We start from the raw sequence: 24088 nt of genomic DNA on the forward strand, positions 1-24088 counted from the left end.
CCAAAAAAGTGAGTGTAGAACTCAATTCCTTTTTTTTATTTTTTATTTATCATTATACATACATACATACAGCGTTTGATCAAATTTTGATGAGGTCTGCACTTAAGCTAAGTAGGGGATCCCTCATAAGAAAATATATATATCAGGGCAGTTCCGAGGACACCTAAAAAAACACCCCAAATTTCAATCTCATAGTGTCCGATCAAATTTTGATGATCCAAACCTTTCAATATGTGCAGAACGTGATTTTAAGGGTACTCGCGAGAAATCAGTAAAGATATGACCGGGAAAGGCTTGATCTGAACAATTTTTCATAAAAATGCATTTATAGCATTTTTATAAAAAAACTATTCGGATCAAACCCTTCCCGGTCATATTTTTGCCGATTTTCCATGAGCACCCCTAAAATCTCATTTTAAACACATTGAACAGTTCAGATCATCAAACTAAAAATTTTATTTGCAACTTTAGACTTGTATGAGAGCATAAACATATGATATTATTGAGTCGTTAAGGCTCGTGAATAAGCTCGAGTTCGACTCAAACCTAGGCAAGCTTGATTTAAGCTTGACTTCTCAAATTTTCATTGAGTTCGGCTTGAGCTCGAGTTCGCTAAAAAAACTTATTTTTTATTGAGTTTGGCTCGGGTCGACTCGTTTACAACCCTATATATGACTAGCCTTTCTTTTTCTTTTTCTTTTTCTTTTTTAACTTTTTGAATGCATGAATTAATGATACGTCTTCCTTAAGAAATGGACATCCATGCAAATTACGTTATACAGCTCATTGTTTCGTCTAATGATCAATTGCCCCTACTTATAGAGTTAATTTCTATAAATTCCGTTTGACAAAAAAAAAAAAGAGTTAATTTCTATACTTGTTTCATTCAAGTATACGCACCCCCATTCTCAGCTATGTGGTAGAGTAAAAATTCGTTTTAAGTTGTTGCTTTGACTTGCAAATTGAGTGAACTAGACTCAATTAATTAGCCAGCTATGCCACAGAGGAATACGTGCAATTTAATGTATGTCCTCAAGATACATTAGATGTATATCAGTCCCCTTCTACTAAGAACATTATTGACATGCTAAGTAAAGGATATTATGAGTTTGGCATTGTTCTCGATCAAAGTTTGATGATCCCAACCATTAAATATGTTTAAAATGTGATTTTAGGAGTACCCGCTAGAAATTGGAAAAAAATATGACCGGGAATGGCTTGATCCAAGTAGTTTTTTATAAAAACGCTATAAATGCATTTTTATGAAAAACTGTTTGGATCAAGCCCTTCTCGGTCATATTTTATACCGATTACACGCGAGTATTCTTAAAATCACGTTCTGCACATATTGAATGGTTCGGATCATCAAATTCGATCGGAAAAGGAAAAATTCTTAACTTAGCAAGTTAAAGAAGCCCTTAGTAGAAGTTTGGTGTGTGTGTGTGTGTCTATATATGCCAAAACCCAATTTGTTGCTGCCAAAACCCATTTTGTTGCCGCCAAAACTCAAATTGGTGAATGACTTATTTGTCCTCCTATAAATCCAAGCCATCATGCAATGCCAACACCCTATTTTTTCTTTTGTATTATGCTGCTTCGTCATCTGTCCCCATCCTCCCCGATTCTACTCTATGATCATCTATCTACTTGCAGCTCAAATCAAACATCCATGATTCAACCCTCCTAAGGTACGTAGCTGTAAAATAATACGTAATTGCGCGATGCTTTCTTTACTTGCAAAACCCAGTTGTTGACTGTTTATACTTCTTGTTGATCTTGAATCTGAACGAAACCCACATCTTTGTTAAACCCAATCAACTTAGCAATGGAGAAAGCAACTTATTCTCTCACCTATTTCAAGTTCTTCAAATTACAGCAAAGCTATTTGAGCTCTGAAAGCGGCTTTGAACTGGAGCAAGATTTGAATTAGGAATCGCTCACGGACATTCGGATTAGAGTTATTCACTGCTCAAGCTTGAGAAGGGCTTCAATGGCAGAGGCCATTGGGGTTTTTTTTTTTTTTAAGTGGGTCAATATCTGTATAACCATTCCTAAATTCTCGTACTCGATCAAACAGCCAATTCGAGATATTTCATTAGTCATGATTTGGTGAGTCAAGAGTAATCAGGGCTTTTGACGAGTCAAGAGTAATCGAGGCCAGTGTGAACGACTCGCTCATTATTTATGGTATCGAGCTCCTTTAGTGGCCAAAAACGAGTCGGGACTGAGCAAGGGCTGAAGAAGAAATAGTAGAAACGGTTCCACTGAATGTTGGGTAGGGGTGACAAATTGAACCCAGATTCATTAACAAATCTATACACATCAACTAAAAAATAGACCCAATCCAACCCATTTATTAGTTGGGTAAAATTGGGTCAAACCCAACTAACCCATTATTATTATCGAAACCTAAATTTTTTGAATGAAGACAAAAATAAACCAATTTTTTCGTCTTTATTCAAAAAAATATAAATTTCGATAGTAATTTTTTATTTTTTTGATTCTTCTCGCCGTGACAAAGCAATAATCCTCAAAAATTTGACAAAAAACTAATAAATGCAAAAAATATTTGAAAAAATACCAAAAAAAAAATAAGTCACTTGGATACGCTGCGATTCGGTAATTAAGAGTGACCAATATGGTACTCCCTCCGTCCCTTTTTTTGTGTCCAGTAATCCATTTTGGGATGTCCCTTAATAAGTGTCCATTTTGTAAAGTTAAGGAGGTAAAAGTTGGTGTATTGTCTATTTTGTCCCTAAAAGTAGATTTTATTTTGAAAAGTTAGTGAGTAAAAGTGTAATGATGATGGGTAAGTAGGGAAAGTGGAGGAAAAAGTTGATGTGAAAGGTGTAATAATGATGTCTTTTTAATAAGTTGGAGTTATGAAGCAGGACACTTAAAAAGAGACGGAGGGAGTAATTAAGTGTACATGGGTAATTTGGTCATTTTGTAGTAGAGGGATAGTATGGTAATTTTAGTGTACATGTTATTTTAGTCCTTTAAATTTACAGGGGTAATATGGTCATTTTAGTTACATATGTTTTTTAGTCATTTTAGTATATAGTATGTAATTAGATTAATGGGCGGAGCGGGTTTGCTTTTAAATAAATGGGTTGAGTTGGGTATGGGTAATTAGACTCATAATTAATGGGTCTAAATGGGTCATTGACCCATTAAAGACCTAACTCACTTGCAACTTATCCATTTTGACCCAAACCCGCCCATTTGACACCCCTAATGATGGGTTAGGACTTAGGAGCACAAATAAGTCATTGAAAGATAAATTTTAGTTTGAGTTTTGGAAGCAACAAATTGAGTTTTGGCGTTATCATTTCTCTAAAAAAAAATAGGGAATTGAGTTCTACATTCACTCGAAAGTCAAACATTCTAAATTTTAAGGCCACTGAAAGTTTGTCCGATCATTAATTTCAGAACTCCGGAATTAGTTGACGTGCGCACAAATTGGCCCTGATATCGATTATTAAAAAAAAGATAAGAGTGGATATATCAACTTGATCGTTTCTATAAATGCCTTTGTGAAAGAGAATGAGTTAAATTTTCTTTTGCTGATAAAAAGAAGAAGAAGAGAGAATGAGTTAAACAGCAAGAAAGAAAAGGCAAAAATATTTATTTAATCATAGGTAAAAGTAGATTTGCGAATCTTATGTATTGGTTTGTGTGAATATTGACATATATACAAGGATGGGATAGAGGAGTCTAGTGGCAGCGACCGTCACGACAAAAATTTTAAAAAATACAATTATTATATGTTAAAAAAAAAATTATGCCCAACTTATATAGTCTTGCCACTACTAGATTTTTTTAGTATATATTTCGCCACTGTTAGGATAAAATCATGGTTCCGTCCTTGCATATATAGCTTTCTTCTTAGGGCATCTGCATTAAGCTCGCCTCATCCCTTGTGCTGCTAGACTAGCGAGGAAAAATGGACAAAATCAAGGCATCAGCCTAGCTATTGATTGGACCAAATTAATTCTTGCTACAGTCACTCTCTTGAAGAAGAGAGGAACTATTCATTGGTTACCTAATATTTTATTATTTTTTACACGTAATCTATTCGAAACGTTAACACTTCTCTCAGGTAGAATTATTTTTTTATTATTTTCATGTACTTTTAAGTAGAAGGGAAATAATTAATTGAAAAAAGAGTGAGAGTGGAGAGTCTGATGCAATAGATATTTTAAAAATAAATAGTTAAAGTAATAAAGTATCTTTTTAAGGTGCAATTTGGTCTAAAATGTAGAAAGGTCGGTGCGGATGCTCTTAATCATGTTAATCTAATTATAATTAGTACGTTTTCTTCTTACGCTAGATTAATAAATTCTGACTAAAATCTGGTTATTTTTGTGGGAAAAAAATACTGTAATTGAGTAACCAAGCAACGACACTACAGGGTGCGGGTATCATACGGCACGGTTTTCAAAAGGATGAAGTTTCAAAAGGATGAAGATTGGAGGGTACAGGGTCTTTACTCGTTTTAAAATGGGTTCATTTTGTTTTGGTTTCGAGAATTGCTTTGTCGTTCGATAATTAATAAATCAGAAAACATAACTAAAGTAAAAAAAATTAATTTTTTTTTGACAAAATACATAGCGTGTTAGCCTTTTTCTTTATAAATATATATAGTTGATCGCTTCAAAATTCCAATAGCAATATCTGATCCACGTGATTTTTGACATGATTTTTCATTTGAACAAGAAATATAAAATAAATACATCAAACCGTCAAACTTAGTTTAGATGGACCTGTAAATGCTAAAATTGATGTAAAACAACATTTTTTTGGAGAGTGGTTTCATGAACTTACAAAATGATACGCACAAAAGGGATGTATATGCTAGGAATTAAACTCCTTGTTTAACTCACAACGCTCCACGGATCTTGAAAACTATGATCACATAAATCGCAAGCAGACAGAAATAATAGTGCATATCGGAAAAAAGAAGAAAGAACACAAGATATACTTGGAAAACCTCAACGCGAGGAAAAACCACGGGAACCACACCAGTCCACTATGAAATCGAATCAAGAGTACAAGTCTTCTCGCAATCTCTCTGAGACTTGCGTTTTCTCTCGCCTCTTTATGTTATTCTCTAAAAACACGTTAACAAATTTACATACAAACTGCAGTGTGAAATAGGTCAGGTTATAAATGAAAATTACACCCCCAGTCCTTGAAATATCGTTTTCGCTGCAATTCGGTGTGCTCCTAAAGTCGCACCCCGAACTGCGTCACTTTGTGCCGTAGGGGCTCCGCCTCTACACCTCCGGGTTAAACCACTGCTGAAGGTTGTCTGCACCCCTTACAGTATATAAAATCGTCTATGAAATTACAACCATTTCAGATTACTTATTTGCTTCATAATAGTGAGTGTAACAAGTTTTTGGATGTAATTTAAGGTTCTAGTCGATAAAACTAGAACCTGAACACTAAAATATTAATATAAAGGTGAAAATTAAGTGGAGTTTTTTTAAAAAAAATTGTTATTTTGTTTGATGAAAAATTTAGAGCTGATTTAAAATAAAAAGTTTGATACGAAAAACAAACAATCTTTGACTATATATATTATTTTTAAATTAATAAAGGGAAATAATTTTACCACTACTTTTTTTGTTAACGCCACTCCTCTGCAGGGAGAGTGGCGTTAACAAAAAAGAGAGTGGCAAAATCTGCAACTCTAATAAAACTCTTTTAAGTTTATTAATTACTGATACATTCTATAAATGTACTATTTTATTATGGAGGTGGTACTATGCCGGTGGAGGGATGATGGTGGCAAAGTGATGACCGCATGTCATGTCGTGGTGTGATCAATGTTGGCGAGGTACGTAGGTCATGGCTAGGGGCGGGTGCTTAATTGTGTCAGTTGTGTGGTGGTATATTTGAGAGGTGCTTCTCCCCCCGCCCCACCCCGCCCCTCCTCCTTTCTTTCCAGTTTGTTTCTTTTCCTTTCTTTACTTTTTTGTTTATTTCATTTTCTTTCTTTTCAATTTGAATTTTTTTTCTTTATTTTCTAATTTTCAATTATTTTCTTTATTTGTTTCCTTTCCCGCTTTCCCCCCTTATTTTTTTTTTTTGTTGTTAACTCAAATTCTATTTTCAATTAAAATTGACTTTATACTTAATAAATTTATATTATTTTAATTAGTTAATTAATTTGTCTTAACAATAAATAATAAAAATAACTTCTAATGAATAATAACAAATGTAAACAATTTTATTTTATTATAATTGAGTACATATTGTCAAAACATGAAAATACAAAAAAACACAAATTCTAATCAATATTTTCCTCCAAATGATGCTTCCGGCGCGCTTATACCCATTACTTCATACCACAATAGTATACGTGTTTCATAGCTATCAGCCCATCTTTTAGCTTCGTCCGATGCATGGTCCTGCCACCATATTGGGATGGGTGGTACAGGGTAATGAGGTTGTAAGAAAACTTATACGAAGTGATTGCCGACATGGGCAATAGCAATTTTCCGGCGGTCTTCGACTAGAACTGGAGGGGATGTCAATGGCAAGTGAGTAAAACAACTGAAAACATTCTCATCAAATGTATGCAGTACAAGGTTGTATCTTGTTGCGATGACAACTCCCAAAGTCATAGCCTCCATCCAATGTGCTTCCGATGCCGTAGGCTCAAAGCAATCCAGTAATTGTAGTAGTTGGTTTGCCATATCATATGATAGATAAATCACACCATATAGATAATAATCTTGTCGAATCTCTTCAATAAGCTCCTCTCGTACTTGATTCCAATCATTTTCACTATACCCGATTTGTGCAGCTATCGCCCTGAATCCACAATGATTGTCACCAAGCACGTCAACAGTGTGGAAAATATAACGCTGATAAGCCTGAGGTAATCACTGAATGTAGCGATCAGGGATGGGTGGAATTGTAGATTGAGTGTTGCGAACCCCCGACCCCCTCCCACATCTCCCTTTCCCTCTCACTCGTGATGTTGCAGTCCTTGATCCTGAAGCGGATACTTCTGAAGAATAAGATATGCGACGTGTACTTTGCTCATCTCTACCTGCAGGTCGACCTCTATGTTCTGTCTTGTACGATGGAGGTCGAACTGTGCTACGAGATGGATCTGCCATATCGATAAACCTGTCTATGATATGCTCTCGCATACGTGGATCCATCCCATCTAATATCTCAACGACCTGAGATGTCCTGTTAGGTGGTGTTCCCTCCTCATTCAACTCAGTTGCATGCATAGACAACGTAGTCCAATGAGCATGGATACTGCATAACGGAATTGGAGTGGAAATGGAATGATAATATGCAAGATCGTGCATGCATGGCAATCCGTGTGTGATTTTGATCGTACAATTGCAATAGCCGACTCTGTGGGGGGATACTTATAAAGCGCTTTCTAGCTGATCATGTATGAACTCCATTGCCTTTAATGAAATGCGACACCTTACCTGATCAAAAATGTCGTCACGTAATTGTTTATGGCGTGGAATGTTCATAGATTTCTTGAACGACTTCTTAATTTTTCCGAACTGATTTTTCAACATATTTTCTATTTTATCAAAAGATGTATGTAGCGACGACATGGTATCCCCTAAATATAGCTTTAACCTCGCATGTGCAGACTCTGCCCTGTAATAGAATAATACACTGTGTTTAAATAGGAAAATATCAAAAAGTATTCCTTAGTATAGTAGAGAAATGCACAAAATTTTAATAGTAAAGTTAAAAAGTGATTATACCTTTGACTTGAATTGCTTCCGAGGTGCATCATGTATCTGTCCATGCTGAAACAAACCGCTCTCTATACGACCTTAACCATGTTTGCCATAGGTAAGTTGTGACAACCAGAAATTGGCGAAAATTGTCGCACATGGCTTGCCACTTCTGTTCGAAAGATGAAGGTGTAGATGAATTGATAAGCGAGTGTCATAACACGAAAAAGCGCTTCCATTCCGAACCAAGCAGATGGCTGCAGTTCTTCATGACGCACTGATTTACGTGCCAAATACACATGATGTGACGTGCCGTGGGGAAACATGCTTCAATGGCGTTCATAAGCACTAAATCTCGATCTGAAACAAACACCAATGGCAACGATGCCCCCTTTTGAAGTATCCAGTTTTTTAAGGTATCCAATGCCCATGTCAGTGTCTCTTCTCTCTCATTACTAAGATATGCGAACATAAGCGAGTAAGTTCGCCATGTGGATGTGATACCCACAACCTCCAATAGTGATTTTCGATACTCATTGGTCTTGTACGTGGTGTCAATGATCAATACGGACGAAAAATTGACAGATAGCTCTAGGCTCATAGGATAAACCCAAATAATATCTGTGATTTCGTTGGTATCTGGATTTGTAAGAAATTGATGGAGGTAATCTTTCTTAAGTAATTGATTTATGACATACTGAATAGGAGTTAGATCGTCCAGTTTGGTTGCTTTGTTTGAAAAAAGGGCGCTGTAAACGCTCTTGATTCCCGTAGTGTTTGACGGGTCTTTTTGCTTCAAAATATTAGGAATCTCACGAGGTGCAGTGCTGTTAGCCATGTCGACCACAAATTGCTTCCCTATTGGTTTTAGTCTTGACGAGTACTTGAGAGGCTGATTGGGTGGTGGTTTGGTGGAGGCCTTGGGTTGAGTTTCTTGAAGAACTTAAGAATACCAAGAACAAAGAACGAACACAAGGTTTCTAGAGAGAAAAGTTGGAGACATTGAAGGTGTGAGTTAAATGGCTTGACAAAGGTTCCTATTTCTAAGAAAATGAGGACCTTTCTCCACCTCCACTCCCCCCCCCCCCCATATGGCCGTCCCCCTCCCCTCCCTCTCTGTCCTCTCTATGGTTTATTTGCTCCATGGTCATGTCCAATCCAATTTTAAGCATGCTAAAGCCTTCCCCTCTCTTGTCATTCTATCCTAGGTGTAAGACTATGTGATTATGTAGGCTAGTATGCATGTATACCTGGAAAATTTAGGAAATACTACTTGTAAGACAATTAATAGGTTCAAGTCTATTTCTAGGCTTTGTAAAGTAATTCAGAGAAAAAAAAAGTGTTTCAATTGATCATTTAGTTAAAAAATATAGTTGAAACACAAAGTCCTCATTTTATAGCCTCCAAAAATAACATTTTTGGCACACGAATCAACATTTTTGGATCAGCCGATCGCTGCCTTACATTGGCACACGAATCAACATTTTTGATACTTGTCTTTTGTTCACACTCTAAGCATGAGGTGTAAGCATTGCCTCTAATGAATCCGACTGTTTTTTTTCCCTTTTTTTTCCTAGATACATATTAAAAAATATAGTTAAAAAATAAGTGTTTTAATTTTCAATCCGTTTGAATCGGTGCAAAGATGTTATTTTTCTGATCATTTCATCCTAAATGGTCGTAATAAATTTTTTGCTCCAACGCCTTTCAATGGACACTCTAAGAGAGTGTTGAAACTAAATAATAAGTCTAAGGGTATTTGTTGAAAGGCCTTACACCAAAAAATTCATTATGACCATTTAGAATAAAATGATAAAAAAAATACAATCTTCGCCCCCGGTTCAACTGAATTGAAAATTGAAGCACTCAATTCTTGAATTATCTTTTTTAATATAGAAATGGTGTATTTATAGAAATTAAATCAATAAAATAAAATAATTAAATAAAGAAAGAAATTAAAAAGTGGGGTACTTTATTGGGTTGGGGAGGGGGGGCCAGGGTGTAGTCCGGGTTTTAAGGGAAGGAGGGGGGCCAAGGGTATTACGAGAAATCGGGGGGGGGGGGGGGGGGGGGGGGGGGGGGTGTTGTAGCAATTTACTTGTAGTGGTAGTAGTGCATGTAGGTGGAAAGATGGAAGAAAAAAACGGTATATAAATGAAACAGCTATATAGGAGCTTTAATTCAGCCTAAATTTCTGTGATGTATAGAGTCTATTAATAAAAATATTTTGGAGTCTAGAATCCGTGAAAAGAAAAATTGTCATTAATGAGATAAGGATTTTGTTTGGTTAATACAAAAAATGTTTTTTTTTCATTTAAATTGTCTTAAATGCATTTAAATTGTCTTAAATGAGACAAGAGCCTTGTTTAGCTAACACAAAATGTCTTTTTTTCGTGTTTTTCGATCTTGTACTTTCATAGGGTACCCTAGGGTTTTAAGCACTTTCATAAAGTACCCTAGGATTTTAAGCACTTTCATAGGGTTTTAGGGTTCACTTTTCTATTATAGGGTTTTAGCGGTTTAGACACTTTCATAGGGTACCATAGGATTTTAGGCACTTTCATATATAGTTTACCCTAAGATTTTAGACACTTTCATAGGGTACCCTAGAGTTTTAGACAATTTCAACGCCGGTCAACGCTGGTCAATGCCGATCAATGTCAGTCAACCTTGGTCAACGCCGGTCAACCTTGGGAGAAGTTTTTGGTAAATCCTGAGCAGAATGTCTTTTAGACTTTACGAAAAAATATTTATGTCCTTATTATAGCAAAAATCCTTATAGTATGTCCTCCTACTCAATTTGCCCTGGAAAAAAAAGGTAGTATACAAATAGTCTCTTTGACTTAAATTTTGTAGTGTCTTTTTTTGTGACGGTCTTTTTTTATGTTTTCTTTTAATTTTTATTAGATTTGGGTCAAACCCTTATGTCACATGCACTATTTAACTTTTATAACGATTTAGCCTACATTCTAGCTAGGACGCACTTAAATTTTAAAGTAATTCTTCATGAGTTCTTAATTTGTTTCGTCATAAACTGCAACTTTGGGTTGGTGTTGTGCAGTGAGGTGCACAGCATCGTACTGTGCATTTCCGAGCCGTCGAATCATGCATCCGATGGCTTGGATTTCATCTTGACAACCTTGATCAAAAAAAAAAAAATCTTGACAACCAACGATCAAGAGCCGTTCAATGCCGAGATAAGATCTGAGCAGTTAGATGCACGATCCGACTGCTCGGAGGTGTGCAGCACAGTGCTGCGCACACCACTACACAGCACCATCCCCCAATTCCATAAATGTTGGCTTTAGTGAATTCAATTATCAAACCAACATAATTTTATCATTTAATATGGGAGTAGTAAGTTTAAGTTCTAATTTAGGTTATCAAAAAAACTTGTCAAACATAATTAGCTGCTTCTTTTTTTATTTTCGCATCAAGAAAATAGCTTCTATTTTATTGTGTCAATATACTTTTCATAAATGTAGAAGACTTCAAATATCTTATTGAGATATCTTATGAACGTGCTTTTCGCATAATTGTTCTTCCCAATATGTGATACACAATAAATGGTTTAGGTCATCGAAGTGAGTTCAAGTTAGACATGAAAATGCTAAAATTGGACCAGTCTAATTTATTCAATACTCCGTACTAACCTAGAGGGGGATCTAAACTCGTTAGGTAAATAAATGGCACCTTTGGTGACTGGTTTACAAATTTATTAAATGGAAGGATGATTTTGTGATTTTGTTAGTCTAGAGTCTAGACTCTAGAAACACAAAAGAGATAGGGAGGGCAAGTTTTTTGCTGTCTCATATAAAACCGTGTATCGCTGCTGCTTCTTTTTTTTTTTTGGCTTTTCAAAGAACAAAAGCACTACTAAGTAACAAAAAAATTAATTAATGAAGCTTGACATAACAGAGGATAAATAGTTCACCACCGAAGGTCTTTTGCTCTTTATATGGCTAATTATTGATATTTTAATAAATAATCTAACTATCTAAAAAAATAGGGGTGGACTAATTTTGTTTGTAGTACGCACTATTGTTGGGGAAAAAAATTATAAGGTACTACAAATTTATTTGGGGTGGGTTCTGGACGGGGTTACCTAATACCAATCCGAACATCGTATTCCAGAATATTACAAATTTTTCCCCAACTCCAAACCAAACCCGAAAAAGATATTTGCAAATATGGGACAAAGGGAGAATTATTTATGGAGTTTTTCATCTTTCTTTGAAAACTAAACATGAATTTAAATAGTTCAACCCAAATTTAAGTTGGCTACTACTCCCCGTAGAAATCTTTGTCAATTTCTTCACATAGTATTATTTTCATATTGTCAGTTTGTGTTAACAAAATTACTAATCATAATATAAAATAATAAATTCTTTTTTGATGCCGGGCTGGGGGTCAACATAATTGGGATGTCAAATTTTCACCTTTGTGATGTCATTATGCTCATGGTCCATTTAATCGTTGTAACTACTTTCAATGATTAATAATTTATATATAGTTTGTCAGTTAAAAAACCTCAAAATTTATATGATGTATATATCCTATAGAAGCAAAAGCGCAAAGCCACTTATTGAGTTAAACATCAGAGTGAATTGTCTTGTGTGGCAAATAAGTGAACTGCCCAAATGGTCTTGTTCAGATTTGGGGGCCTTCTAAGATCCACTTTGATGATCAAAATCGTCTACCTTTTAGAACTTGTCGAGGAGACAATCACTGTGCAAAATCATGTTGATTTGGGGTCTCGGTTTATGCATATTCAATACACATTTATCTTTAAAATTTATTGTAGTATAGGATTGGCCATTTTCTCAACATACGTGTGTTTTGAAAACATATCAAACTATATCTAATTAACATAATTTTTGGTGTCCCTTGTTTTTTTATGCTCTTAAAAATAAATGATTCTGATCATTAAAACAGGAGAGACGTTAAGGATACATTAATTTGTCATACTCCAGCTACACCCCTCTCAGATACATATGGAGTCTACATATTTATTGTGAAATTCTCACAAATGTATATGAAAGGGTTGGGATTGGGGTGCAATAAATTCATATGTCTCTAACATTATTGCCAAAAAAAACATTATTGCCAAAAAGAGCTCGCAAGCAGGATAGGATCAAAGGGACGGATCCCGTTCCAGAAAACAAAAAAGTGAAAAACCCTAACGAAACCCTAATAGTAAGAGTACAACCCTTAATCGTAAGATGTGCCCCTCTCTCTCTCTCTCTCATGTGACAGTGTATTAATCTTTTAGCCCTATTCCCAAAACAAGCCCACGAGTTCTTCCTCGGTAACCAAATCAGCCTACCCAAATACTAACTTTTATTTTTACCCACACCATTATGATCACACATTAAATTTTTTTTTTTAAACCAAACTTTACCTTTAAAATTTAGATGCTCCAACTAAGCTTCCTCAATGTGCACGCCTCTCTCTGAAACCCTAGCTATGCATAACAAAGCCCATGTAGAGTTGAGACCACACAGTATTAGTTTTCTATGTTTTAAAAATGTACTTATCTGTATGTAAGAGAGGAAAAGACATTGAAATGGTTACTTATTCCAACCCCAGAAAGTCTACACACACAGTAGATTTGTGCACAGATTGTGCACAGATTTTGTTGTGGGGCCCACCACAGGTCCCACACAAATCATCCGAGCCGTTCATTAAATATAAAACATTTTTTCAAAGGTCCCCGTAAAAAATAATCTCAATCCGATACCTATAGGTGCTCGATCCAACCATATAACTTTTCATTATCCGAAAATCTGAATGAAAAGTTAAATGATTGGATGAAGCAACTATTGATATTGGATTGAGCTTATTTTTTACGGGGACCCTTAAAAAAATGTTTTACATTTAATGAACGGCTCAGATGATTTGTGTGAGACCCGTGATGGGCCCCACAATAAAATCTGTGCACAATCTGTGCACAGATCTGCTGTGTACGTAGCAGGACTCTTCCAACCCTCTCCTCTTTTACTTTTCACAATCTCCCAAGCGCTCTCTCTCTCTCTCTCTCTCTCCTCTTCCCTAGGCACAGTACCAGCTCCTCCTCGCTTCACCACAGTCGTGGACTCTAAAATCTTACCCGTTTGCCGGTGTATCTGACCCAGATAGGTAATACCACTATACCAGGAAAATCTTACCACGGACCGAAATTACTATTATAACCCTCGGTTGTTTCAAAAAATAAAGTGGCACTTAAGAACTTCAATAAAAAAGAAAGCAATATATATAGTTAAAGAAGAGATGAACTTATTCTCTTACTATTATAACCATCAGTAGTTTCAAAAATTGAATTTTACTCGGTAAGTTGAATAATTTATCTTTATTATTATTGACAGAAATCAGATAGTTCATTTTATAAATCAAAATCTAAATTTTGATATATTTATCGACTTCCGATCAAGTTTATTTTTTGCACGGCAATACTATATTGTATGTCTTAAAATATAAACAGTTCAAATCATAACAATAGATACTCGGTGGGACCCATAATAGGAGGTGGTGAAAAAGTTGGGTTTTACACCAGCGGTGGATATAATTTATTCTCCAAAAGAAATAGCCACGAGTTCAATTTAAATCAAACTAGAACTAAAATAAGAGCATGAGATTTTGCTAATAATGGAACCATCCGACGGCCAGAAAGAAAACCCACACCACTCCAATAATTTTTCTATTTTCAATCTCCATCAACATGCAAAGGGACTATATTTAGATTGTGAATGATGGTTTTTCGGTAGGTTCCGTTCATCTGGCAATCAATGGTCCGGATTAAAAATAAACTCTTCTTGGAAAAAGTTAATTTTTCCCTAACTCTTCTCTTCCTTGGAAAAGTTTATTTTCAATCCGGACCATTGATCATTGAGATGAATGATCTGGATGCAAACCCTCACACCATTTTCATAGAGAGGATCCTCACAGAGGATCCAGATCATTTGGGTAGGGTTGTGCATATGGCAAGTTTTGGAGTGATTGATGAGCCATTATCACCAGAAATCAATATTTGTCCTACTGTGTGGCGCCTGGAATTTCCCCTTGCATTCGCAGGCCTTTATCTCGGGTAGGAGATAGGGTCAAGCGAGAGAAAGGAAGTAATCCAAGTTTCTTGAATGCAACGTAGTTTTGAAAGAGCTTTGTGTTTTTATAAACAAGGGTGTTTTGGATAAAATGTGTAGAAAATATGTTTGAAAGTAGAAAATGTGAGAGTTGAGAAGGATGTGACCAGCTCTCAATGAACTGCCAACGTATCCTCGGGCCGGGGCCAGCTAGGGAGAATCAGATTTGACGTAGTTTGAGGTAAAAAGGAGGGTTTTTAGAAAATAACTCGGTGTCGTCACCAGGCATAGAGTTTAGGTGTGTCGGGTTGCTTGTTGAATTATCCGAAAGAATGGCTCAAATGTTTTTGAAGATAATTTCGAGAACCTGAAAGCCCGATTTTTAAAAGAGTGACTCTTTTTTTTTTTTTTTGTCTGAGAAGTTAGAAATGAAAGGATTCTATAACTGTTACAAGTGGGAAAGGCGTTAGGCACCCCACATCGCCCTTGCGGTACTCGTTCATCTTTAATACACAATATAAAAAAATTGTTTTAAGCAAGACGAAATAGAATGACATTATTTGTTCACGCTCATGCGTTATTGAGAGTGACCTTTTTTCAAAGGGAAGATAAGGAAAGAGAGAAGGGAAAGGAAGGGATCGAGCCAGGTCAATGGCTGCCTATGTATAGCTAGAGCGGGAAAAATCAAATTCGCGTACGTGTGAATTTGAAAGGGAGCGGCCCTCAGGGGACTGTTTGATATCAAAATGTTTTTGTAAGTCCGGAAAAAAGTTTATTAGATTGAAAATGAGTTTTTACTCTATCCGTCCTAATTTACCTGTTCTAATTCTATTCTAACTGAATAAAAAAATTAGTTATATCTTTAAATTGGTAATGAATTTTATATCTAATATGGATCTTGTTTGATAGATCTCGATTTGTTCTATAATACAATGTTTTCAAAATCACCTAAAATATTATAAATTACAAGATATAATCAATTAAAAAGTAGCGTAAACTCCCAAAAGTGGCAATTAAATTGGGACGGAGGTAGTATTAAAAAGTCGAAAAAAGTCAATCAATGCCCGAGGAAAGTCGACCAGGGTCCGGGAAGGGTAAAGTGGTAAAATGGTGATAGAAACGACTTCGTTGAATTAAAACATTGCTTTGCTGAAAGTTTGAGAAAAAGTAAAACCGGGACCCGAGAAAAGTTAACCAGAATTCGAAAGGGTAAAACAGTAATCTAACAGGAAAACGCCTTCGTTGATATAAAAATTAAAACACTGTTTTGGTGAAAATATGGAAAAAGTTAAACAAGATAAAGTTTGTCTTTTTGCTTAAAAGTGATTATTTTCTAAAATATTTGGGTCGTTTCTGATTTGTCTTGTCACTTTTCCGATTCGTACGAGACAATAATCCACAAACGTTTGGCTCAAAACTAATAAATGCGAAAAAAATTTAAATAAGGACTTGACGTAGACAAAAAAGTGTTAGTGGAACGGGGCCTAATCTTATTTTTTTGCTTTACATTTTTTTTTTTTGAACTCAACTGTTGCTTCGTATGTGTACACTAGCGAATGTCCGTGTCTAAAGGCACATCAGATATACATTACCTAAAAAATGAGTATAGGGATTGATAGATTTATTCGGAGAATATTCTGTATATCTTTTAAAAAAGAAATAATCTGATGGCTACAAAGTTAAAAAGAAAGTGATCTAACGATTATAGAGGTTGCTCTTGTTTATATGTCTACACATTTTTAACAAAAACAGTTCTATTTTATATAATACTAGTGCATCCCCGTGCCTGCTTGAAATCGATATTCAATTCATATCCAATTATGAAGACCAAGGCCCCATTCACAAAATTCTAACTACACAAAAAATAGAAAACAATAGCTCAGATATATCTATCAGTTAAACTTACAAACTAACAAATTAATAGTTGTAGCGCCCGTACCAGAAGACATTTATCGCCAGCCATTTAAACTACGGATCACAACTGGCAAAACTCAACTGTAATCACAAAATTCACTTTACGTGCTTAAAAAAATCAAGCTTCAGAGTGTAAGAATACAAAATCAGTAATTAAACTTAATGATAATATAGCAACATCTAGTTTTTATTCATCAAGTTTTCTAAAATCAAGAAGAAAAGACAAAATATAATCAGCCCTTCAATTGAATATAAAAATGTAATTCCGCTTCTACTAAATCATTGATAACAAAGTTGTAGACTTTCCAAGCTTCAAACTCCAACCAACTCAATATCAGTTGTTAATTAGCAAATATATATGGTCCTTCAGTTCATATTTCATTTCAATCATCTAGCAAGAAATTTTAATGTCATACGACTTGTCAAAAAAAGAAGTAAACAACTGCAAACCATGGCATAATGATTTTTACGTGGTTCTCCCTAAATAGAGACAGCAGTTCGATTCAAAATCATCCACTATAAAAATATAATTGATCTCGTCTATTCGTCTGAACACTATTGTAGTACTATCATTTCTTTTGTATATGAACTTGTGAATATACTTAACACATCTCATTCCAGTAAAAACTTTCACATTGATTTGGGGATTGAATAGTCTAGCAAGATATGCATTGTAAGGGACCACATCCTTGTTATTGGCTGTTTGACCCCTCACAAAGTACACCTAAAGAGTATAACGCTATTTAACCTTTATACAAAAAAAAAAACAACAACGAAAGAATGCAAATAAAAATTGAGTAAGTTGCTCTTACAATTTTCTCGAAGTCTCCGTTGAGCTGCATAAGAAAATAAAGAATTCAATGAAAGACATATAAAACAAATACTAATTTGATAACCTGTAACCAAGGAATAAAAGGAAACGGATCAACTCACATGGTCATAGATGGTTAGATTTTGCTTAATAAATGTCTGATGGAGTTAATTAAATGAGTCTAAGAGAAATGGTGGAGAAGAAAATGCAAATGATTGATCTGGAAAGAAAACTTTCATACGCACCCCAATTTGAACCGAGTGTAAATAATTGATCTGGAAAGAAAAATTCCCACACCGTCGCGAACTGGAAAAAAAATTGCAAAACTGGAAAAAGAGAGAGAGAGAGAGAGAACAAACCGTGGATGGGAAACCAAAAAAAAAGGGAACAAAAGATCCATACCTGTGGAGAGAGAACTAAAAAAAGAATTGGAAGGAAAATGATAAGGGAGAAAGAGAGAGAAATTCATTCACCCAAAATTCATTACCTAGAACAGAAAATGAGAATCAACGTCAATTGTATTTTCCATTATAGCATGGCAATCAACGGCAATTAATTTCTATTACCCGATCAACAGCAAATTAATTTTTTCTTACCCGATTTGTAGCATGTAATTATAGCATGTCTTGATAATGCCTAATCAACGGCTAAATTCTTCCCGTATAAAACAGAAAAATTATATATGTTCACCCAGTCAAGTCTAAATAGTCCATAAATGAATATAAATCTTCCCCCTGTTATTTAGGCACATTTAATATAGTAGTAAGCATCATTTCCAAACATGCCTCTAACCTTACTATCCGTAGATCTCAGCCGTCGAAAAAATATATACCGATGCTAGGGTCCAAAATATATGGATTTGAAAACCACTCTCCCATATTATATAGATTTAGGAAATTTAGAAATTTAGAGATTTGATTAGGATAACTCCTAATAGGATTCAAATTTCCGGAATATTAGTCACAAATTATCATGATTGAGTAGGGTAACTCCTAATAGAATTCAAATTTTGGTAATATTAGATTACCATGATTGATTAGCCTATCAAACAAAACAAAAAAAGATTATCATGATTGATTAGGATATTTCAATTCAAATGAGCTCCTTTTGTGGTCTTGAAGTTTCCAATATTTACCAAAATGCCATGTTGTAGAAGGAAGGATGAAGATGAAACTGAACCGTCGGATTTGTTTGTATGGATAGATAAATTTTGGACAGAAATAAATCTGAACCATTGAGAAAGAATATTCTATAAGATACCCGTCCTATTTTATAATATAGATATAAATAAATATAGATTGTTGGGAGCTTGGATTGAACATGCCGAACAAATAAAATACATACAAGTAATTCACTGTAAGGTTCGTTTAAGTCTTTGGCTCTAATTTGGTTAGCATCCTTCCCTCGTTCCGTATAAGGTAATGAGATTGACTTATTCACAGAGGGACCGTGATTCTTTTATTTCCGGAGCTACGCAATCTCAATCGTCTATTTCGGTTTTGGACGGCCTGAATTTAAATGAACCTTAACTCTTTTCTGAAAAATTTTTATTTAAATCTGAACCGTCCAAAGTCGAAACGGAAGCACCCAATTCACTTCTGTAAATAACTATCCACGAAAACGTTAAAAATATATTCTCAAGGGCAATAGAGATCTCATTTACCACAGCAGTTTTAAGCGGTGCCACTGCCACCATTATAGTGGCGCCCAAATCGTTTCATAAAATACTACTAGTACTAGTAGTGGTAGCTACTATTTATATGCTGGAATTGGTGTATGGGCTCTGATATCAGAGCGCTTACAAATTACTCCACTAAATACTACTAACATACAAGATCCACCACTAGAGCCGGCCACCACACTTTCGCGGCCGCCGCCGCCGATACCACCTCTGACCCCCCAAAATCACTAATGAACACTAAAGGCACATTTTATGGAGTATTATCCCCTTCATGAGCTTGGGTTTAAGAGAACCCATCTTGATCACAATCACCACCACTATAGACCACCGCCGCGTTAAGCAGAGCCGGGAGGTGAAAGTCCCAGCTCCGGTAAGTGAAAGAACACTCTTCACCACACAACACTCAAGTTTTTTTGTTCACATGCCATTGGTTTTTGGAAAACACGTAGTGTGAGTTTTAAGCATCCCCACCACCACCACAAAATCCTCACTCTCAGTCACATGCTTCTTGTTCCACCCAAAGACCTAGACTAGTAGACTACCACTTCCTCCACCACCAACACAACCACCTCCACCACCACCACCACCACCACCACCAAAATCCCAAACCCTTCAAAACCTCTTTGGTAACCTTCACTTTCTAAGCACACATGGGAAAACCAACCCCTTTTCCTAGTCAATTTCCCCTGTTCTTCTTCTTCTTCCTCTTGTGGACAACAGTAGCACCACTACTGGTGACCTCTCTCTCTCCTGATGGCATAACCCTTCTCTCACTCCTCTCATCTTCCGACCCTAACTCCAGATCCCCTATCCTCTCCTCTTGGAACCCATCAAACTCCACACCCTGTTCATGGCAGGGGATAACCTGTTCTCCACAAAACAGGGTTATTTCACTCTCCATCCCAAACACATTCCTCAACCTCTCCTTCCTCCCCTCACAGCTTTCCTCTCTCTCCTCTCTCCAACTCCTCAACCTCTCCTCCACCAACATCTCCGGCCCAATCCCCCCTTCTTTTGGTTCCCTCTCCTCTCTCCGCCTCCTTGACCTCTCTTCCAATTCCCTCTCCGGTCCCATTCCTCTCGAACTCGGCCTCCTCGGCGTTTCACTCCAGTTCCTATTCCTCAATTCCAACCGATTATCTGGTCAAATCCCACTACAACTTGCTAATCTCTCCTCACTACAAGTCCTCTGCCTCCAAGACAATGTGCTTAACGGCTCCATTCCCTCTCAACTTGGCTCATTATTGTCCCTCCAGCAGTTTAGGGTTGGTGGAAACCCTTTTTTAACCGGTCAAATCCCACCACAGTTAGGGTTACTCACAAATCTCACCACATTCGGGGCGGCGGCCACCGGACTCTCCGGTGTCATTCCACCCACGTTTGGAAACCTAATAAATCTCCAAACCCTAGCTCTTTATGACACCGACGTGTTTGGTTCTGTCCCACTTGAACTAGGGTTGTGTTCAGAGTTAAGGAACTTGTACTTGCACATGAACAAACTCACTGGTACAATCCCACCTCAACTGGGTAAGTTGCAAAAACTCACTAGCTTGCTTATGTGGGGGAATGCACTCACTGGTTCAATCCCATCTGAGATCTCCAACTGCTCATCCCTTGTTGTATTTGATGTCTCTGCCAACGATTTAACCGGTGAAATCCCGATTGAGTTGGGGAATCTAACAGTCCTTGAGCAACTTCATTTGTCCGATAATTCTCTTACGGGTCTGATTCCATGGCAATTGAGTAACTGCACTAGTCTTACAACACTTCAGCTGGATAAGAACCAGTTATCTGGTCCTATTCCATGGCAAATTGGCTACTTGAAGCTATTGCAGACCTTCTTCTTGTGGGGAAACTCGGTTTCCGGTACGATACCATCCTCCTTTGGGAATTGTTCGGAACTCTACGCGCTCGATCTTTCAGGTAACAAACTCACCGGGCAAATTCCAGAAGAGCTATTTGGCTTAAAGAAGCTAAGCAAGCTACTTCTGTTGGGGAACTTCTTATCGGGTGGACTGCCTAAAAGTGTAGCCAATTGCCAATCTTTGGTCAGATTGAGGCTTGGGGAAAACCAGCTTTCCGGTCAGATTCCCAAAGAGTTGGGGGAACTGCAGAATCTTGTGTTTCTTGATTTGTATATGAACCATTTTTCAGGCGGTTTGCCTTATGAGATCGCTAATATCACAGTTCTAGAGCTTCTGGATGTGCACAACAATTACATAACAGGAGAAATACCGTCTCAGCTAGGGGAGCTAGTGAACTTGGAGCAACTTGATCTCAGCAGAAACAGCTTCACCGGTGAAATTCCCCTTGCTTTTGGTAATTTTAGTTACTTGAACAAGCTCATTCTCAACAATAATTTGCTTACTGGATCCGTGCCAACATCCATTCGGAACCTGCAGAAATTAACTCTTCTTGATTTGAGCTTCAATAGTCTCTCGGGTGGAATCCCACCCGAGATTGGCTATGTCTCAAGCTTAACCATTAGTTTGGACTTGAGCTCAAATGGGTTTACAGGCGAAATCCCTGAGACTTTCACTGGTTTGACGCAATTACAATCGCTTGATCTTTCACGTAACATGCTTAACGGAAGCATTTCGGTTCTGGGTTTCCTTACTAGTCTCACTTCGTTAAATCTCTCGTACAACAATTTCTCTGGTCCAATTCCTGTGACACCCTTTTTTCGAACCTTAACTCCTAATTCGTTCCTGAAGAACCCGAACCTTTGTGAATCCTTCGATGGGTCCACTTGTTCTTCGCGGTTGGGTCGCAGAAGTGGGGTTAAATCCGCCAAAACCGTAACTTTGGTAGCAGTAATCCTAGCTTCTGTTACAATTGCAATCGTTGCATCATGGATTCTGGTGACCCGGACCCACAAGTACGCCATTGAAAAATCCTTGGGGCTATCAGCCTCATCATCAGGGGCTGAGGATTTTTCTTATCCGTGGACTTTCATTCCGTTTCAGAAGCTCAATTTCTCCATTGACAACATCTTGGGATGCCTAAACGACGAAAATGTGATTGGAAAGGGTTGTTCTGGAGTTGTTTACAAGGCAGAAATGACTGGTGGCGAGTTGATCGCAGTGAAAAAGCTATGGAAAACGAAGAAGGACGAAGAACCGGCTATGGACTCTTTTGCTGCAGAAATTCAAATTCTAGGACACATAAGGCACCGGAACATAGTGAAGCTCCTAGGGTACTGTTCCAATAAGAGTGTTAAGCTCCTTCTCTACAATTACATATCCAACGGTAATTTGCAGCAACTGCTGTTGGGTAACAGGAATTTGGATTGGGAAACTAGGTATAAGATTGCAGTTGGATCAGCTCAGGGTCTTGCTTATCTTCATCACGATTGTGTTCCAGCAATCCTCCACAGAGATGTGAAGTGTAATAATATACTCTTGGATTCCAAGTTCGAGGCTTACTTGGCCGATTTTGGACTGGCGAAGCTGATGAATTCACCGAATTACCACCACGCAATCTCCAGAGTAGCCGGGTCTTACGGGTATATTGCACCAGGCAAGTGCTCTCGAAAGCTTTTTAACTGTTTTCATTGTTTGCATCTTAGTTCAGTTGCCATTTTTAGATTCGAAAGCAATGTTTTCAAAAAGCCAAAAAAAATCCTGATTTCATTTGACCGAGAGTGTATACAAAAAGATAAAGAATTAGTATTAGGGACAGAGAATCTCTGGTCCAATGAAGCATTCTTGTATATGTATGCATGAGGCTGACTGGCATTGCAAATCCTACAATTTCTTATTCTTTGTTGAACATCGAATGCTTTTGTCTTATCAATCTGAAGAATGTACCCCTTTTACCCCACCCCCCATTATCATTTTATTGGTCTCGCATTCGACATCAAATTCCAAGTTGCCTAACCTATATTCTCTCTCGTTTGCAGAATATGGTTATACTATGAACATAACAGAGAAGAGCGACGTTTATAGCTATGGAGTGGTTTTGTTGGAGATTCTAAGCGGGCGTAGTGCTGTTGAGCCCCAGATTGGTGACGGACTTCACATCGTGGAGTGGGTGAAGAAGAAGATGGGAAGCTTTGAACCGGCTGTTACGATTCTTGATTCAAAGCTCCAAGGGCTGCCTGATCAGATGGTGCAAGAAATGCTTCAAACACTTGGAATTGCAATGTTTTGCGTCAATTCATCGCCAGCCGAACGGCCCACCATGAAGGAAGTGGTGGCATTGTTGATGGAAGTGAAGAGTCCAGCTGAGGAGTGGGGGAAAACTTCACAACCTCTAATAAAGCAGTCCTCAAACCAGAGATGACTTTTTCTGTTTTTCTTTCCTTTTTTTTTTCCTTCTGATCATGGAGTTAGAGATTGCATTTCTTTTGTTCCCCAAAGATAGGAAGTAGTTTTATTTGTGGGGAATGAGAGGGGGAGAGATGTGGGTGTTGTCTGTATTCTTGTATTTGGATAAGTTTCTTGTACAGTTGTTAGAAACATAAATGTAGTAATTTGCTTCATGTTTAATCCTAGTTGTTTGTTGGGGTGTCTTATTAGAACTCTACAATGAGCCGGTTCTTGAATGAGTGAATCAAAATGTTAGAAAGTGCTCAAATAAAAGAGGTTAGCCTGCCCACAGGATTGTTCCCTAAGATCTTCAATTGGAAATATCCTACGTACTATCAATTCTTCTATGACCAGTTGATACGGCGGAGCTTTATCTCAATTTTAATATGTTCCCGCTTGTGGATGTTGTGACAGGTTTTCATAGATTGATCGAAGTGTGCATAAGTTACCTTGAACACTCTTGATACTTAAATGCTAATTGAGACTAAAGAATGGGAACGGAGGGAGGGAGTAGAAAGGCCCACAGAACTGAGTTTTGAATTCAATTTTGTTGCCTATCCAAA

At 37.0% G+C, this 24088-nt stretch overlaps 2 protein-coding genes across 2 annotated transcripts; one reads left to right on the forward strand and one right to left on the reverse strand.

Annotated features, from left to right (window-relative positions):
* Window positions 1-6302: 6302 nt before the first annotated feature.
* Window positions 6303-8568, reverse strand: LOC131328467 (uncharacterized). The gene is made up of 6 exons (XM_058361409.1): window positions 8017-8568; window positions 7814-7902; window positions 7462-7647; window positions 6901-7284; window positions 6477-6825; window positions 6303-6419 (listed from the first exon to the last, which is right to left on the reverse strand). Exons 1-6 carry the CDS (start codon window positions 8566-8568, stop codon window positions 6303-6305), a joined length of 1677 nt encoding a protein of 558 aa, XP_058217392.1.
* Window positions 8569-19352: 10784 nt separating this feature from the next.
* Window positions 19353-23705, forward strand: LOC131330266 (LRR receptor-like serine/threonine-protein kinase RGI5). The gene is made up of 2 exons (XM_058363795.1): window positions 19353-22734; window positions 23117-23705. Exons 1-2 carry the CDS (start codon window positions 19866-19868, stop codon window positions 23497-23499), a joined length of 3252 nt encoding a protein of 1083 aa, XP_058219778.1. The 5' UTR covers window positions 19353-19865; the 3' UTR covers window positions 23500-23705.
* The last annotated feature ends 383 nt before the right edge of the window (window positions 23706-24088 follow it).

The sequence above is a fragment of the Rhododendron vialii genome, chromosome 6a (assembly GCF_030253575.1).
Source record: "Rhododendron vialii isolate Sample 1 chromosome 6a, ASM3025357v1".
NCBI classification, from domain to species: Eukaryota; Viridiplantae; Streptophyta; class Magnoliopsida; order Ericales; family Ericaceae; genus Rhododendron; species Rhododendron vialii.

What these genes read in the sequence shown, in the direction of transcription:
- LOC131328467 (XM_058361409.1), bottom strand. Translation starts at nt 8,568, where the DNA reads ATGGCTAACAGCACTGCACCTCGTGAGATTCCTAATATTTTGAAGCAA. An exon ending in ATCCCTGATCGCTACATTCA is followed by an intron (nt 6,826 to 6,900) that starts GTGATTACCTCA and finishes TTGTGGATTCAG; the next exon opens with GGCGATAGCTGCACAAATCG. An exon ending in CCCATGTCGGCAATCACTTC is followed by an intron (nt 6,420 to 6,476) that starts GTATAAGTTTTC and finishes ATATGGTGGCAG; the next exon opens with GACCATGCATCGGACGAAGC.
- LOC131330266 (XM_058363795.1), top strand. Translation starts at nt 19,866, where the DNA reads ATGGGAAAACCAACCCCTTTTCCTAGTCAATTTCCCCTGTTCTTCTTC. An exon ending in TTACGGGTATATTGCACCAG is followed by an intron (nt 22,735 to 23,116) that starts GCAAGTGCTCTC and finishes TCTCGTTTGCAG; the next exon opens with AATATGGTTATACTATGAAC.